Here is a 13,180-nt window from a genome sequence, read left to right on the forward strand (position 1 = left end):
CCTTGGGCCTGCACTCATCCCTGGAACTCCAGGGCCCGGCTGCCCTCTTGACCTGTCCAGTAATATCAAGTAGGCCCCTTGAACTTAACCAATCCTGCTCCTCCTGAAGTCCCCTCCTCAGAAACGACACCTTCCATCCTGCCAGGGCCTGGACCAGTAACCTCAGAGTGGTGAGGTGAGCGCAGCCAACACGAAGCCCGGCCCTGGCTGACGGGAAGGGCTGCCAACTCTGGGAAGCTAAGCAAGGCCCAAGGTGCAGGGCTGGCCTGGGAACGCGCTTGCCCGGAGCGAGGGAGAGGCTGCGTGTGACTGCACGTGTTGTAATACGTTTGGCATTTGTCGTTGGCGAGGGTTCTACAATCTATGGGACAGCAAGAAACCAGAAGGAAACAACATGTTTGGAAGTCAACAGAGCATTTTATTCCACAGGAAGAAAAATAACGACTCTGATATGAGAAACAGATTCAAGAGTCTCAACAGATTGGTTAGTGTAAGAGTGTTCACACGGTGGAGACCCAGATACTTTATTTTCAGAATATTATCGAGCAGCTACTATGGTATTTTGAGGCACAGATGATGCTTAAAAACAAAGTGGCCCAGGAGCCTTCCAAACCCCGAGGTGCGTCTCCACCACGGTGAGGCACTCGGGCCGCTAAGAGGCCATGTTTCTGTTTCCCAGTCGGCGGCGAGCAGGCCCAGGTGTGGGAAGCACAGAACAGCCAGCCTTTCTGGTGGGTGAGGAAAGCAGCTGTGGCCAGGCGGTGATGCGGCCAGCTGTGCTGGGTCAGGGCATCAAGGGGGCTTTGCTTTCTGCTTGCCCAATGTCTCCTGATGCAATTTACTTTACTTTCCTCGGAGAGGAACTGGGTTCTTGAGGCACCAAGAAAATCAGCAGAAATGATCCTAACGAAGCCTCAGACATCGCTGGCTAAACACCAGTTTAAAAGCCAGAGCCAGGGCCTGCTTCCTCCAAAGCTTTGGATTTTTTCCTGGCAAACCAGGACACTATGTCCAAAGCCCCTGAAACCTTATCATCACCAGGCCTGGCACGAGGGCCGCGAGGGCGGGGGGAGCCTGAGAAGCTCCTAGCTGGCACCCACCCCCCAACCCCGCCCCATTTGGTCTTTGGATCCCAGTTTAATATCTGCCTCTTCCAAGGCGCAAACGTCAGGGGGGAGTTGTGCAGTAGGGAGATGAGCAACTATTGTATCTTGAGGGCTGATGAAATTTAGAAAGGAGCCGGGAGGAGGGCATCTCAGCACCCCTCTGGAGTCTCCTGGAAGCACCATTCCACAGCGCAGCCCTCAACCAACTTCCCGCGGGCAGAGCTGCAGAGAACACCGGTTGCCGCTGGGCCCAAAGTCAGGCTTCCTTAGTAATACCAAGCTCCTCAATCCAACAGAACTCCCAAGTGACTTCATTCCAGAAAGTGACAGAAGGCTGACACAAACCATCAACCCTCTGACAGTCTCATCGTTAAGAGGTCATGATCTCAGGCAGTGCGTTCCTGATGACAAAAACCACAAGCCAAACTTGTGGGGTGCAGGGTGGGCGGCTGGTGAGGAAGGCAAGAAGCCTGCAGGGAGCCGCACCTGGCGCACGGCTGTGGCCCAGCAGAACCAACCAACCGACGGACCAAAAACCCACCCCGACCCTTCAAAAGGTGGGCTTCAATTCTGCAGTCCATGAACCCAGAGTTCAGTGAAGACCATATACAAATCCTGGACTTCAAGACGAGCCCTGAAAACACTATTTTGCCAAAGCACTAAGCACTTGGGTTAAAGCTCTTAGAAAACACACACACACACACACACACACACACACACACACACACACACCCCACTCCCACCCCCCCGAGTGGGGAGAGAAAGGCAGATTAGCTTCATTTGTGTTTTGGAAGGATCTGGGTCATGAGTTATAAACACCAAAACCTTCCACGCATCCACTGATCCGATGGGTCCTTTTAGATCTCAGCTACATGTGACATGGTTGTAGAGACCGACTAGATTTATTAAAATAAAAATTAAAAAATCACAAAGCTAGTCATTCATTCTAGGCCTCCCCTCTCCCTACCTTGGTTATTCCCTACAGAAAAGAGAAACCACAGAAACAAGACCCAGGAAGGAGAGGACACTCGGTCAAGGCCTTGCCACCGGTTGGAATTTAAAACCAAGGGCAAGTGGTATTTTGGGCAAATCTTGGCCCCAAACTTACAAGAACAGCTTTTTAGCACTCAGATTTCATTCCCTTTTCTAAGACTCTCTCCTTCTCCCTTCTCACCCCAGGGCTGCCGTCACTGCGTCCCCAGGGCTGCAGGGCTGGGTGGCTGCCTGTAGCTTTATTAAGGAGAACAGAGTCCCAGGACCTCCTGCTGCTGCTGCTCAGGAGAGGGAACACTCTCGCTGTGGGTTTTTGATAAATTTGTGGATTTTTGATCTGTTAAACAGTCCTATGGGATTTTTTTTTCCCTTCTAAGTTATCAGAGCCTACCAATGTTTCAAACTGGCCTCTGATAATAACCCAAGCAAACCTTACAATGCTGGCGTGTGTGTGTGCGTGGTAACAGAACACACCTCAAAGTTTTACCTCAAAGTCTTGCAAGACTAGTCAGGAGAGAGCCAGTGAGACAGGCAGATAAAAAATAATTTGTGACACTCTAAGAACTGCCTTTAAACTGGGGTAGAAATAAATAAAAGATGTGTCCGAGTCACTCCCCTAGGCCTCATCAAGGGCTGGCTCTGGGTCTAGACACTTCGGTTCGCGGCTCCAGCCGGGACGAGCACAGGTTTCAAACGCGTCGCTCTTGGAGAGCCGGCCCCCTCACCTCAGCCCACCTAACCGTGAATGTTCGTTTCCCAAACTAAGGCATAACATTCTGCAGCTTCCAAGAATCCCTCTTCACGGACAGTACCCTGAATGAGACGTGTAGAATTAGTGCAATAGAAGATCCGATATAATTTTATATTACTTTACAGTTAACAAACCTTTACACACATCACAGGCCCTGTTCAGAAATGCTCCTATGTATTTACAAACACACAGTTGTACATATATACACGTTAACAAAATACAGGGCAATCTAAAAATTAGATTGATCTCAGTTACACTTTTGCTTTGTTTTAAACGTTATTCAACCCAATGCCTCTTAAAAATCACCTCCCCATAATCTAAAGGAACCCCCTGCCCCACAAATTAATATGCTTCCATTTGTAACCCCGCTCACCAGTATTTACTCTCCCTCTTGATAGCATCCCCCAAACCTTATTCTGGTTTCCTCTAATTTAAGCCAAGCCCACGGGCCTCTCTCCTCCTGATTGGTCTGGGGTCTACGTCTGGGAGTGTCCCTCCAGCAGCTGGGGTTTCTCAGGAGTCCAGCTCCAACTGCTCTTGGTTTTCATTGAGTCTTAACATAAGTTGCTGTTCATAGTAAAGGCTCTTTGCATAGTTTATTTCTTGTGATAACTTGATAGCAAGGACCTCTGATTTCACGTGGACCTGAAGGAAAGGACACAATGAGTGACCTGCCCCCAAGGTGGGAAAAAGCCAAACAGAGTCACAGGACACGGGCCACTGAAATCCACCCAGGCAGCAGCTCCCAGCCTGACTGCGGATCAGAACAGCATGGGTGTAGTTTAAAGAGACAGATTCCCAGGGCCCTACTCCTAGTTATGCCCATTCGAGGTCTGGGGTGGATCTCTGGAATCTGTATCTTTAACTTATTCCCCAGGTGACTGTGCAGTCGACCCATAATCCCCTGACATTTGGGACTGCCTGTAACTGAGAACTGAGTTTCAGCTCCGAGGTGTGAGGATCAGCTGAGGTGAGACTAACAAAGACTTGGGATTCAAATCTAAAGTCTGGTGATGGTCAAAGCACACAAATGCCCTCGAGGCCTTTCTTATCAAGAAAGCTCACTTGCCTTGAAAGGGCGAGAAAGTGCAGCTGGGCAAAGCTCCCCACCTCCGAAAGGAACTTGTGGAAATACTCAGGCTTTTGGGTGTTAACTCAATTAATCTACCGGCCCTAACCTAAGCCAATGACCCCAGGGGAGCCTGCACAAGCCAAACCAAACCCAAGCGCATTCCTGGGCAGGGAGAAGGTCAAGGGAGAGAGGCCCAAAAAGGCTGGTTGCTGTTTCTCATCTGTGGAAACACTGAGATAAGCAGGGCCATTTTGAATGGCACGTCATTCTCGAATGCAGGCTTGAAAATCCTAGCATTCCAGGTGAAAAATGAGCAGGGCTAACACCTGGTTTCATGAAAAGATCCCACGTTAGAATACGGCTGGCGGTGGGGTCCCTCACACGTGCTTCTGCCGAGCCAACAACAGCCCCTCCAAGCTGAGGCACCAGAGTGGTCCAGGCTGCCAGCCCTGGAGCTGCATGGGCACGGCACGTGGGTTTGAACCCCAGCTCCCTCCTCCCTTGAGCAAGTCACCTGTCCTCACCAAGCCTCCTTACCAGTCAAGTGGGGACAACAGCAGTACAACATTAAATAATCTAGAAGTACTTAGAATCCAGCCTGACACACAGTAAGCCCTTAAGCTGGTTATTAACAGGAACGGTGTTGTTGAAAAGTCCTGCCATAACAATATCCTGTACCTTTTGGAGGTCAAGTGTAAAGTTTATTTACAGATATTCATTGAGCTTTTACCGTGGGTAGGGGCCTATGCTAGATATTGCTTCCTTGTGCAGAAAGAAAAGTTAATTTCCAATTATTCTAGAGGTGAAGCAATGAAGAAGCCAATGTGTGCTCTAACGCCTTCTTAGATTCAGTGCGCCGAAGAGTCCCCTTTTAGGAATAAAACACCCCCGTGCACCATGTCAGCTGGTCCTCACGGCTGATTAGAGGCGGGAATCCTGCCCGTACTGTACGGGTGGGAAACCGCGGCACAAGGGTTGAGCCACCCGCCCTCCGGTGGAGCTGGGACAGCGGCATCGTCCCACCCCCCCCAACACTGAGCGCCTTCTGCCTGTGGGACTAAGAAGCAGGACCCCCGGGGACTCACAACAGCCCAGCCCAAGCCTCACACGCGGCCAACACCTTCCCGTTGAGAAGCACCAGCAGGGCAGCGGCCGGCTGAGGAGACAGGGCAGGCGTGCACTCACCATCGGCTTCTGGTGGGAGGGGCCGGGGATGGACACGCCACTGCTCGTGGTCACGGCCTTCCTGGTCACCTGCACATACACCTTCCCGTGGTCTTTGGAGACGAGGCAGTGGTAGAGATCGTCGTACTTGACTTCCAGGAAAATGGCCTCCCGGTCTAGGTAGTCTCCGCTTTTCAGGAAGTAGACGGCCTTGGAGGAAATGAGCACGCAGTAGCTGTCGATGTTCTCCACGGCTATGAAGCTGCAGAGAAAGAGGCGGCGTGAGGAGGGCACGCAGAGCTTCGCCAGCTGCTCCTCGAGGCTGAGGCTGTAGGAGGGGGGCCCGAGGCTCCGACCTTGAAGCCAGGCTCCCTCCCTCACGACACCTTGGGCAGGTGGCTCACCCACTCTGAGCCTCCATCTCCTTGTGTGTAAACCAGGCATAAAAAAAGTGACACTGGCCTCTCAGGGCTGCTGTGAGGCCAATGTGTAAAGCACAGAGCCCTTACACAGGGGGGCTCCATAATATGACCAAGTGTATCAACGGGAGAAACAATTTTATGGCCTTTTTATAGCCTAAGGCTTAGAGAAAACTGTAGCAGTGCTTTGTTGGGCAGAAGAGAAGAAGGAAATACAGTGCTTTGAAATGCTGACCGAAGCAGCAGCTGAGAAGGTTCACAGGGAAGGCGGGGTGGGGGAGGGGCAGCCACAGGGCTGGAAGTCGTGGGCAGGGGTGGTGGTGACGGACGCGGGGAAAGCGGATGGGTCACCAACCTAGGCGCCGCGAGAGGACGGCACGCCTTCTCCAGGTGCGCACCTATGTCCACTTCCTTTTTGTCCCAGTTCTAGTAAGAGGTCACCTGGTCTCAGCTCAGCACCTCCAGGGACAGGGGACGCACTGGTGAGACCACCACCGCGTTCTCAGAACTCAACTGTTAGAGAGTGCTTTTTTAGGTAAAGCTGGAATCTTGATTTCCATAAACTCTCAGTCATCACTTCTAGGGGCTTCAGGGCCACTCAGAAAAAGAACTCTTCTTCCCTGGAGCCCCAGATTTCAAGTGGAAATGTATGCACGTCAAAGCTCTCAGCTCGGCTACTGAATGAGGAGCAGTGACCCTTGGAAACTGCCGTGACAGCTCTCCCAGGCCTGGCTGCCTCCGTCGCATCTTGTGACAGCCTTCCACAATGGGGCGGCCACGTCGGGGGACAGCGTAGGGGAGCGGGTGACAGCAAGAATACTAAGAGCTGACGACAGGCTGGCTGTCAGGCCCCGGCCCCCTGGGACGTGATGTCCGGAGAGGAATTGCCACACCGCAGTTGCCTGGAGCCGCGGCTCCCCTGGAACGGCTCAGGGACCGGGTCCCAGGATGGCTTTGTTCCACGGTCAGCAGTCGCCAAACTCTGCTGGGATGGAGCAGGCCTGCCTGCTGCTGGACAAGCCGGTCCTCTCTCAGTCCCAAGCTGGCGCCAGGGTCCCTGCTCACCTCTGGGCTTAGAGAGCCCCCCATTCTGAACACGCCTTGTCTCTCAGCCCAAGGATTCACGAGTTCTCTCTGAAGCTTCCCGAGAAACACGCCCACCCTGCGCCCACTTCTGAAGGCTTCCTCGCTTACCGTCAAGAGCACTGCCAAGCAACGACTTGTTCTCATTTTGTTTCCCAGACAGGTATTTGACTCTCTGACTAAGCTGATGTAAGAGTGGGGTCCACACCCCACGCCCCCCCGTGTCTCCCTGGGCACCCACCACTGAGTCGGCCACCTCCTCAGTACTCAGTGAAAATATGCCTGGTTCCAGCTGCCATTTTAATCACAGCCTCACATGACAAAAATTGGGGTTTATTGTTCTATTCTAACTGGTTGGCAATGCCAAGAATGTAGACTTGTAAAGTCTCAATGCCAAACTTAGAAATACCCAGCCGCTTTTGGTGTTCAGGCCACTTAGCACGGAATTTCCCACATCCCGGTCTCTGACAGTATCCAGGGGGCAGCAGGACCAACAGAAATCTCAACTAGCTGGTCCGGGGGAAGAAAAGGTGACAGGAAGAGGCGGAGACACAGAGAGCATGAAAAAAGCTTCCTGACCAAGAGAGGAAGGATCACAGGACCAGCTAGAACTTGCTGGGAAACTAGCTTCAAAACTGAAAATGGCCTAGGACTTCTGAGCACAGGGGGGCCGGGCACATGGCGACCGAGGCTGTAATGGGCTCTCAAAGGAGATCCCCGAAGTTGGCCACCGCAATTAGGGTGAGAGCAGCACGTGCATTAAAAATCCAATAGCGGGCCTCCCTGGTGGCGCAGTGGTTGAGAGTCCGCCTGCCGATGCAGGGGATACGGGTTCGTGCCCCGGTCTGGGAGGATCCCATATGCCGCGGAGCGGCTGGGCCCGTGAGCCATGGCCGCTGGGCCTGCGCATCCGGAGCCTGTGCTCCGCAACGGGAGAGGCCACAACAGTGAGAGGCCCGCATACCACAAAAAGAAAAGAAAAAAAAAATAAAAATCCAATAGCGACTGTTACCCTTCCTCTGGTCCAGCACAAGATGGGGTACTTCTATCCCATCACCCGTGCCTCCACTCTCACCCTGTTTAGTACCCGCTGTCTGACATTTACGCACAGCCTCTATAAGGGCCAAGGCCTTTCCATCTGGGCAGCTGCTCTTACACCCGGGCCGACTGGCTGACACAATTAATTAGTGCCCTTTCCAAACTGGACTTCTTTAAAACAGACTCCCTTCCAAGAGGCCACAGACAAAGTCCTCCATCAGGCCAGAACAACTTCTGTTCTGGGTGGAAGGAAGGAGGAAGGGTGGCTCTGAGCTGGGATGCTCTAGTGAAAGCTGCTCTGCACAGTGGTGGAAGCGCAGGCCGAGCGGGCAGGGAGACCCACCAGGCTGGGCCAGCTGCTGTCTCTGCGGCTCAGTTTCTTCATCTGATAGAGATCATGCTACCTGCCGTCACAAAGTCAGTAAATCCATGGGCAAAAAATTCATGGCTGGGCCTCCCTGGTGGCACAGGGGTTAAGAATCCGCCTGCCGATGCAGGGGACACGGATTCGAGCCCTGGTCCGGGAAGGTCCCACATGCCGCGGAGCAACTAAGCCTGTGGGCCACAACTACTGAGCCTGCGCTCTAGAGCCCACGAGCCACAACTACTGAAGCCCACGCACCACAACTACTGAGCCTGCGCTCTAGAGCCTGCGAGCCACAACTACTGAAGCCCACGTGTCACAACTACTGAAGCCCGTGCGCCACAAGTACTGAGCCTGCACTCTAGAGCCCGCGAGCCACAACTACTGAAGCCCACGTGCCACAACTACTGAAGCCCTTGCGCCTAGAGCCCGAGGTCCGCAACAAGAGAGCCCACCATGGTGAGAGGCCCGCGCACCACAAGGAAGAGTAGCCCCCAGTCACCGCAACTAGAGAAAGCCCACGCACAGCAATGAAGACCCAACACAGCCAAGACTAAATAATAAATAAATAATAAATAAATAAATAAATTTTCACGTCCATTACAGAAACGTGAGGGGAGAGGAGCAGTCTGTAACTGTGCACAGGTCTCTATTCTGTGAGCCCAGGGGCCCTATTCGTACCCTGAAGCTAATACAGACGGTAATTTTTGGACATTTACCTGAAATGTTCTCGTCTTTTCAAATCAAAAGCAGCCAAGGGTCTAAGTGAAAGGAGGGGAAAGGGAGACAGCGGGGCCTCAGCTGGAGTGCCAGGGTCCCAGACCACGGTCTGAGCAAGAACCCAGACACTGACTCAGCCAACAGCGTCTCTCTCTCCATTTTCCCCCTGATGCTCCCCTGCAACTCCCACAACCAGTGACCAAGACTTTGGGTTTCAGCATTACAGCATACATGTTTTAAAAAAGAAAATCTGGAAACTACAACAAAGAATAATTAAAACTGAGCTCCAGATTACGGGTCCCCTCCTGTAATGGAGACCAGCCCCACACCTGTCACTGAGAGAGAGGAACCAAAACCAAGGGGGCAAGAGAAGCCGAACCAATGAGTGCACTCAGCGCTTCTCTGCCCATCTGCCCCCGCCTCTGTCCCTTTGTCGTCAAAGCCCGGTGTCCCCCTCCCTGCCTGGCCGTCCCCTGCAAAGGTCTGTGCTCCACAGCCTTTCATTTGCGTCACTTGAGAGGCTCAGGGTTTCGTCCAGAGTGGCAGCGGCTATGGCCTCACACGAGGTGAGTCTAGACACGGGGCTCTCCACTCTTCATCCCCCGTACCCACCTCGCTTCACGCAGGGCTGCTCTTGGCTCATGGATGAGTGACCACTGCAAACCCCCGTGGGATGACATGGGGAGGAAAGCCATGTGGTCTCAGGTCGATCGTGAGTGTGTCCTTCTACCCTCTGACCTATTATTAATTCGGAGGAAGAATGAAAAAATGCGGCCAGAGACACACAGCCTCTGGATACGCTTCAAATATGAAGAACGAGAGAAGCTGCCCGGTGCTCTGTAGACACCGCGAATGATTCTATAAAAAAACAGGCGGGGACTCCCCTGGTGGCGCAGTGGCTGAGAATCCGCCTGCCAATGCAGGGGACACGGGTTCGAGCCCTGGTCCGGGAAGGTCCCACATGTCGTGGAGCAACTAAGCCCGTGAGCCACAACTGGTGAGCCTGCGCTCTGGAGCCCACGTGCCACAAAACAAAAAACAAAAAACAGGATTTTTAGACATTGGCTAAAAGTTTCACTTATAACTCTCCTTTAAGGAGAGAAAGAGGACATTCTGACCTTGGGATCAACTTCAGAAAGTGTCTTCTGAGAGAAAGGAAAGCTGTGGCACGTGGCTTACACCATTCTCCAAGATGACAGGTTCTAACAGTGGGTGAACCCGGCAAGGTTCAATGCCGCAGAAGTAGCACCCACTACGACAAACAATATCTCAAACCATGATACCACAGGGTATTCTCATCAACACCAATGGCATTACCAACAACAGCTTCAACCCTCTCGCTCTGTGGCAGGTAGAAATGTTGCCTCCAAGCCCCACGGCTGCTGTGCCATTGGAACCAGCCAATCTTAGGTGCCAACTGGCTCTGTCACCAGCCACATGGTTTGGCTCAGAGTTTCTTGCCGTAACGTGTAGAGCGAGGGTCATCATATCTCCTCTTAGGGCCACTGTGATGCTTAGAACTGATCTACATGCCCAACTAATGGTGGCTATTGTTATTTCTTGCTTTTGTTGAGAACAGATGCTAAGTTATCCTAATCCTGTGGGGAAGGTCCCCTTGCAAGTCTACTACAGATCCTTGCTTCAGCAGGTTGGAAAAATGAGTGACCCTCTAAGAGACCACAAGGAAACAGGCTCAGGACCAATTATTGCTCCTTAGGGAGAGAGAAATCTGCCAATTGTTTCAATTACCCTTTTCAATTGATTTCTTTCTTTTTCTCCCACTCTTTTTTTTTGCTTTATTAACTCTGTTTATATATGTTTATTTTCCTCACTTTGTAGGCATTTCAAAACCAGAAGAGTTCAGAGCTGTCTTACTCCAGGAGTGCTCCTAGAACAGGCTCCTGCCCCACACGTGTCACTCCCCAAGTCCAGGTGTGACCCCACACCTGTGTCTGAGCCTGGGGTCTTGCAGAGCGTCTCGGCACACACGTCCCACGGGTCCTCACACTCAGCACGGCCTCTCGAATGCTCTCCTCCTCCAGCACCGCCCCTCGCAGTTGATGGCATCTCCATCCAACCGACCAGGCAAGCAGCCCTCGAGTCCCTCTCAGCCCCACCCCTCGCTCAGCTTCTAAACCTGGTCAGTCTACTGACTGTACTGACGCCTGCCTCCCTGTCCCCTCTCCCCCTCTTCTCTGCCAGTCTGCGCTCACCTGGATCACTCCCAGGGCCTCCTAAGTGCTTTCCTGCCCCCAGTCTCTCCAACTCTGATCCCTTTCTCTGTTGCTGTCAAGGTTACATTTTTAACGTCATTTTGAGTGAGATCCTCTTCAAAATCTCACCACTGCCTACAGGAAGCCGTTATGGCTCTCAGAATCTGTATGGACACCAAGGGGGAAAGGGGGAATTTTTAAAAAAAGCTCTCAGAACCTGGCCTCGTAACCCACCTTTCCAGCTTTCCAACCTCCGCTCCTTCCCTCCCACACATGTGCTGCCACCACACCCAGCTAACTGGAGTCCCCCCAGAAATGCCGCTAACTCTCCTGCCTCTGAGCCTTTGCCCGGCACTCTTCTCTGCATACATGCCTGTCTCTCTTCTCGGCCCATTTCTCCTTGTGCTGCAGGACCAGATCAACTGCCAACAGCCTTCCCTGGCTTTCTAGGCACAAATTAATAACTTGCCCTTGTGGTCCCATAACACATAGCCCATACTTCTATTTTAAAAGCAATCACATATTTATAAATAGTTGGTAATACTGTCTGCTTTCCCTGCTAGACTGTGAACTTGTCCTGGGACATAGTAGGATTCAATAAATTCATGTGTTATGTAGTCTCAGAAAATAACAATGAATTTACGTTGTAGGGTCCAATGGAATTTGCCAGTGCACAACTTTGGATGTTGCATGTATTTTACCCAGTGGTAAAGATAAAGAATTCTCTCAGAAGTCTTGATTTAACTTGTTAAAGATTTAGCAAGCCACTAACTTTCCCTTCCTTCCTTCCTTCCTTCCTTCCTTCCTTCCTTCCTTCCTCCCTCCCTCCCTCCCTCCATCCATCCATCCCTTTCTTTATATTGGAGTATAGTCGATTTACAATATTGTGTTAGTTTCAGGTGTATAGCAAAGACAAGCCATTAACTTTTATCAGAGTAGCTGGATAATCCACCAAATTAAAGTTGTAATTTAGTGGCATATCAAAGAATATCCAATTTCCTAAGTGTCAAAGGTTATTGGTAGATTATTTCCTGGTTTAGAAAACGGAAGCCAATGAATTCTATCCCACTTCTCAAAAGGTCTGATCTTTTGTTTTTGTTTTGAGACTGCATATATTACTATAAGGTTTTTATTTACAATTATATGCTATTAGAATCAACACTATAACGTGTGCTCAAAATAAAAAATTCTGATTTCTATCTCTATCTGCAATTTCTCAAGAAGGATAGACAGGATACAAAATATATAAACAGTATGTTTACAAAGGGGGCAAGAAAGGAGATTTTTTTTTTTTTTTTTTTTTTTTTGCGGTACGCAGGCCTCTCACTGCTGCGGCCTCTCCCGTTGCGGAGCACAGGCTCCGGACGCGCAGGCTCAGCGGCCATGGCTCACAGGCCCAGCCGCTCTACAGCATGTAGGGATCTTCCCGGACTGGGGCACGAACCCGTGTCCCCTGCATCGGCAGGCGGACTCTCAACCACTGAGCCACGAGGGAAGCCCAAGAAAGGAGAATTTTACTCTTGGTTTTCTTTCTTTCTGTACTCTTTGAATTTGCTAACTATGTACATGAGTTTATTTCATCAAAAAGAGAAAAGACTAACCTGGCTGGTGGGTTTATAGGCTATTTTGGTTTACTTTTTATACTTTTTTTTTGCATTAAAAAAAGATCTCAATAAAGAAAAAGGAGAAAAAAGAAGAGGAGGAACACACTCAAACAGATGGAAATGAGCACACAACCCAAACGGACCAGGGAGCTGCCTGGCTCGGCTGAGATCAAGTGACCCGGGGATCCAGTGACAGCCTCCAAGACACTGACTAGACTCAAGTGGCCTCCTATGGGTGACTTTCAAGTGTCCCCAGAAGGCAAGCACCACCTTCAGAGTCTTGCACGGGAACCATTTCCCAGGTCCTGCTGCCCATGAAGGGTTCTTAGTTGCTGCTGTTCATTCCTTTTCCTTTCATCTGTACATATACCAGCATATTTCTCTAAAGGATAAGGACTCTTTTTGTTAGCACAGTCACAACACTAAAAAATAATGAATAATAATAATTTAAAATGTCAGACATTTAGAAAGGCTCCTAATTTCCAATTAGAACAGGAGCTCTTAATATTCAGGGATCATGGACCCCCACTTCGGCATTCTGGGGAGGCTCATAATCCCCTTCTAAGGATGCTAATTTTAAATGCATAAAATAAAATGCTTAGGATTACAAAGGAAGTCAATTATATTTAAATATATCTATCGAAATAGTAAAA

At 50.8% G+C, this 13,180-nt stretch overlaps 1 protein-coding gene across 4 annotated transcripts in view; it reads right to left on the reverse strand.

Annotated features, from left to right (window-relative positions):
• Positions 1-397: 397 nt before the first annotated feature.
• Positions 398-13,180, reverse strand: part of VPS13D (vacuolar protein sorting 13 homolog D) — a 246,601-nt gene continuing 233,818 nt past the window's right edge. For all 4 annotated transcript variants that reach the window (XM_081226396.1, XM_081226395.1, XM_081226398.1 and 1 more), the window contains 2 exons: positions 5,108-5,348; positions 398-3,495 (listed from right to left, as the gene is read on the reverse strand). In XM_081226396.1, coding sequence (XP_081082522.1) covers positions 3,364-3,495; positions 5,108-5,348 — 373 coding nt within the window. In that variant the 3' untranslated portion in view covers positions 398-3,363. The remainder of the gene's footprint in view (positions 3,496-5,107; positions 5,349-13,180) is intronic.

This window comes from Mesoplodon bidens (assembly GCF_964165515.1).
Source record: "Mesoplodon bidens genome assembly, chromosome: 2".
Taxonomy (NCBI): Eukaryota; Metazoa; Chordata; class Mammalia; order Artiodactyla; family Ziphiidae; genus Mesoplodon; species Mesoplodon bidens.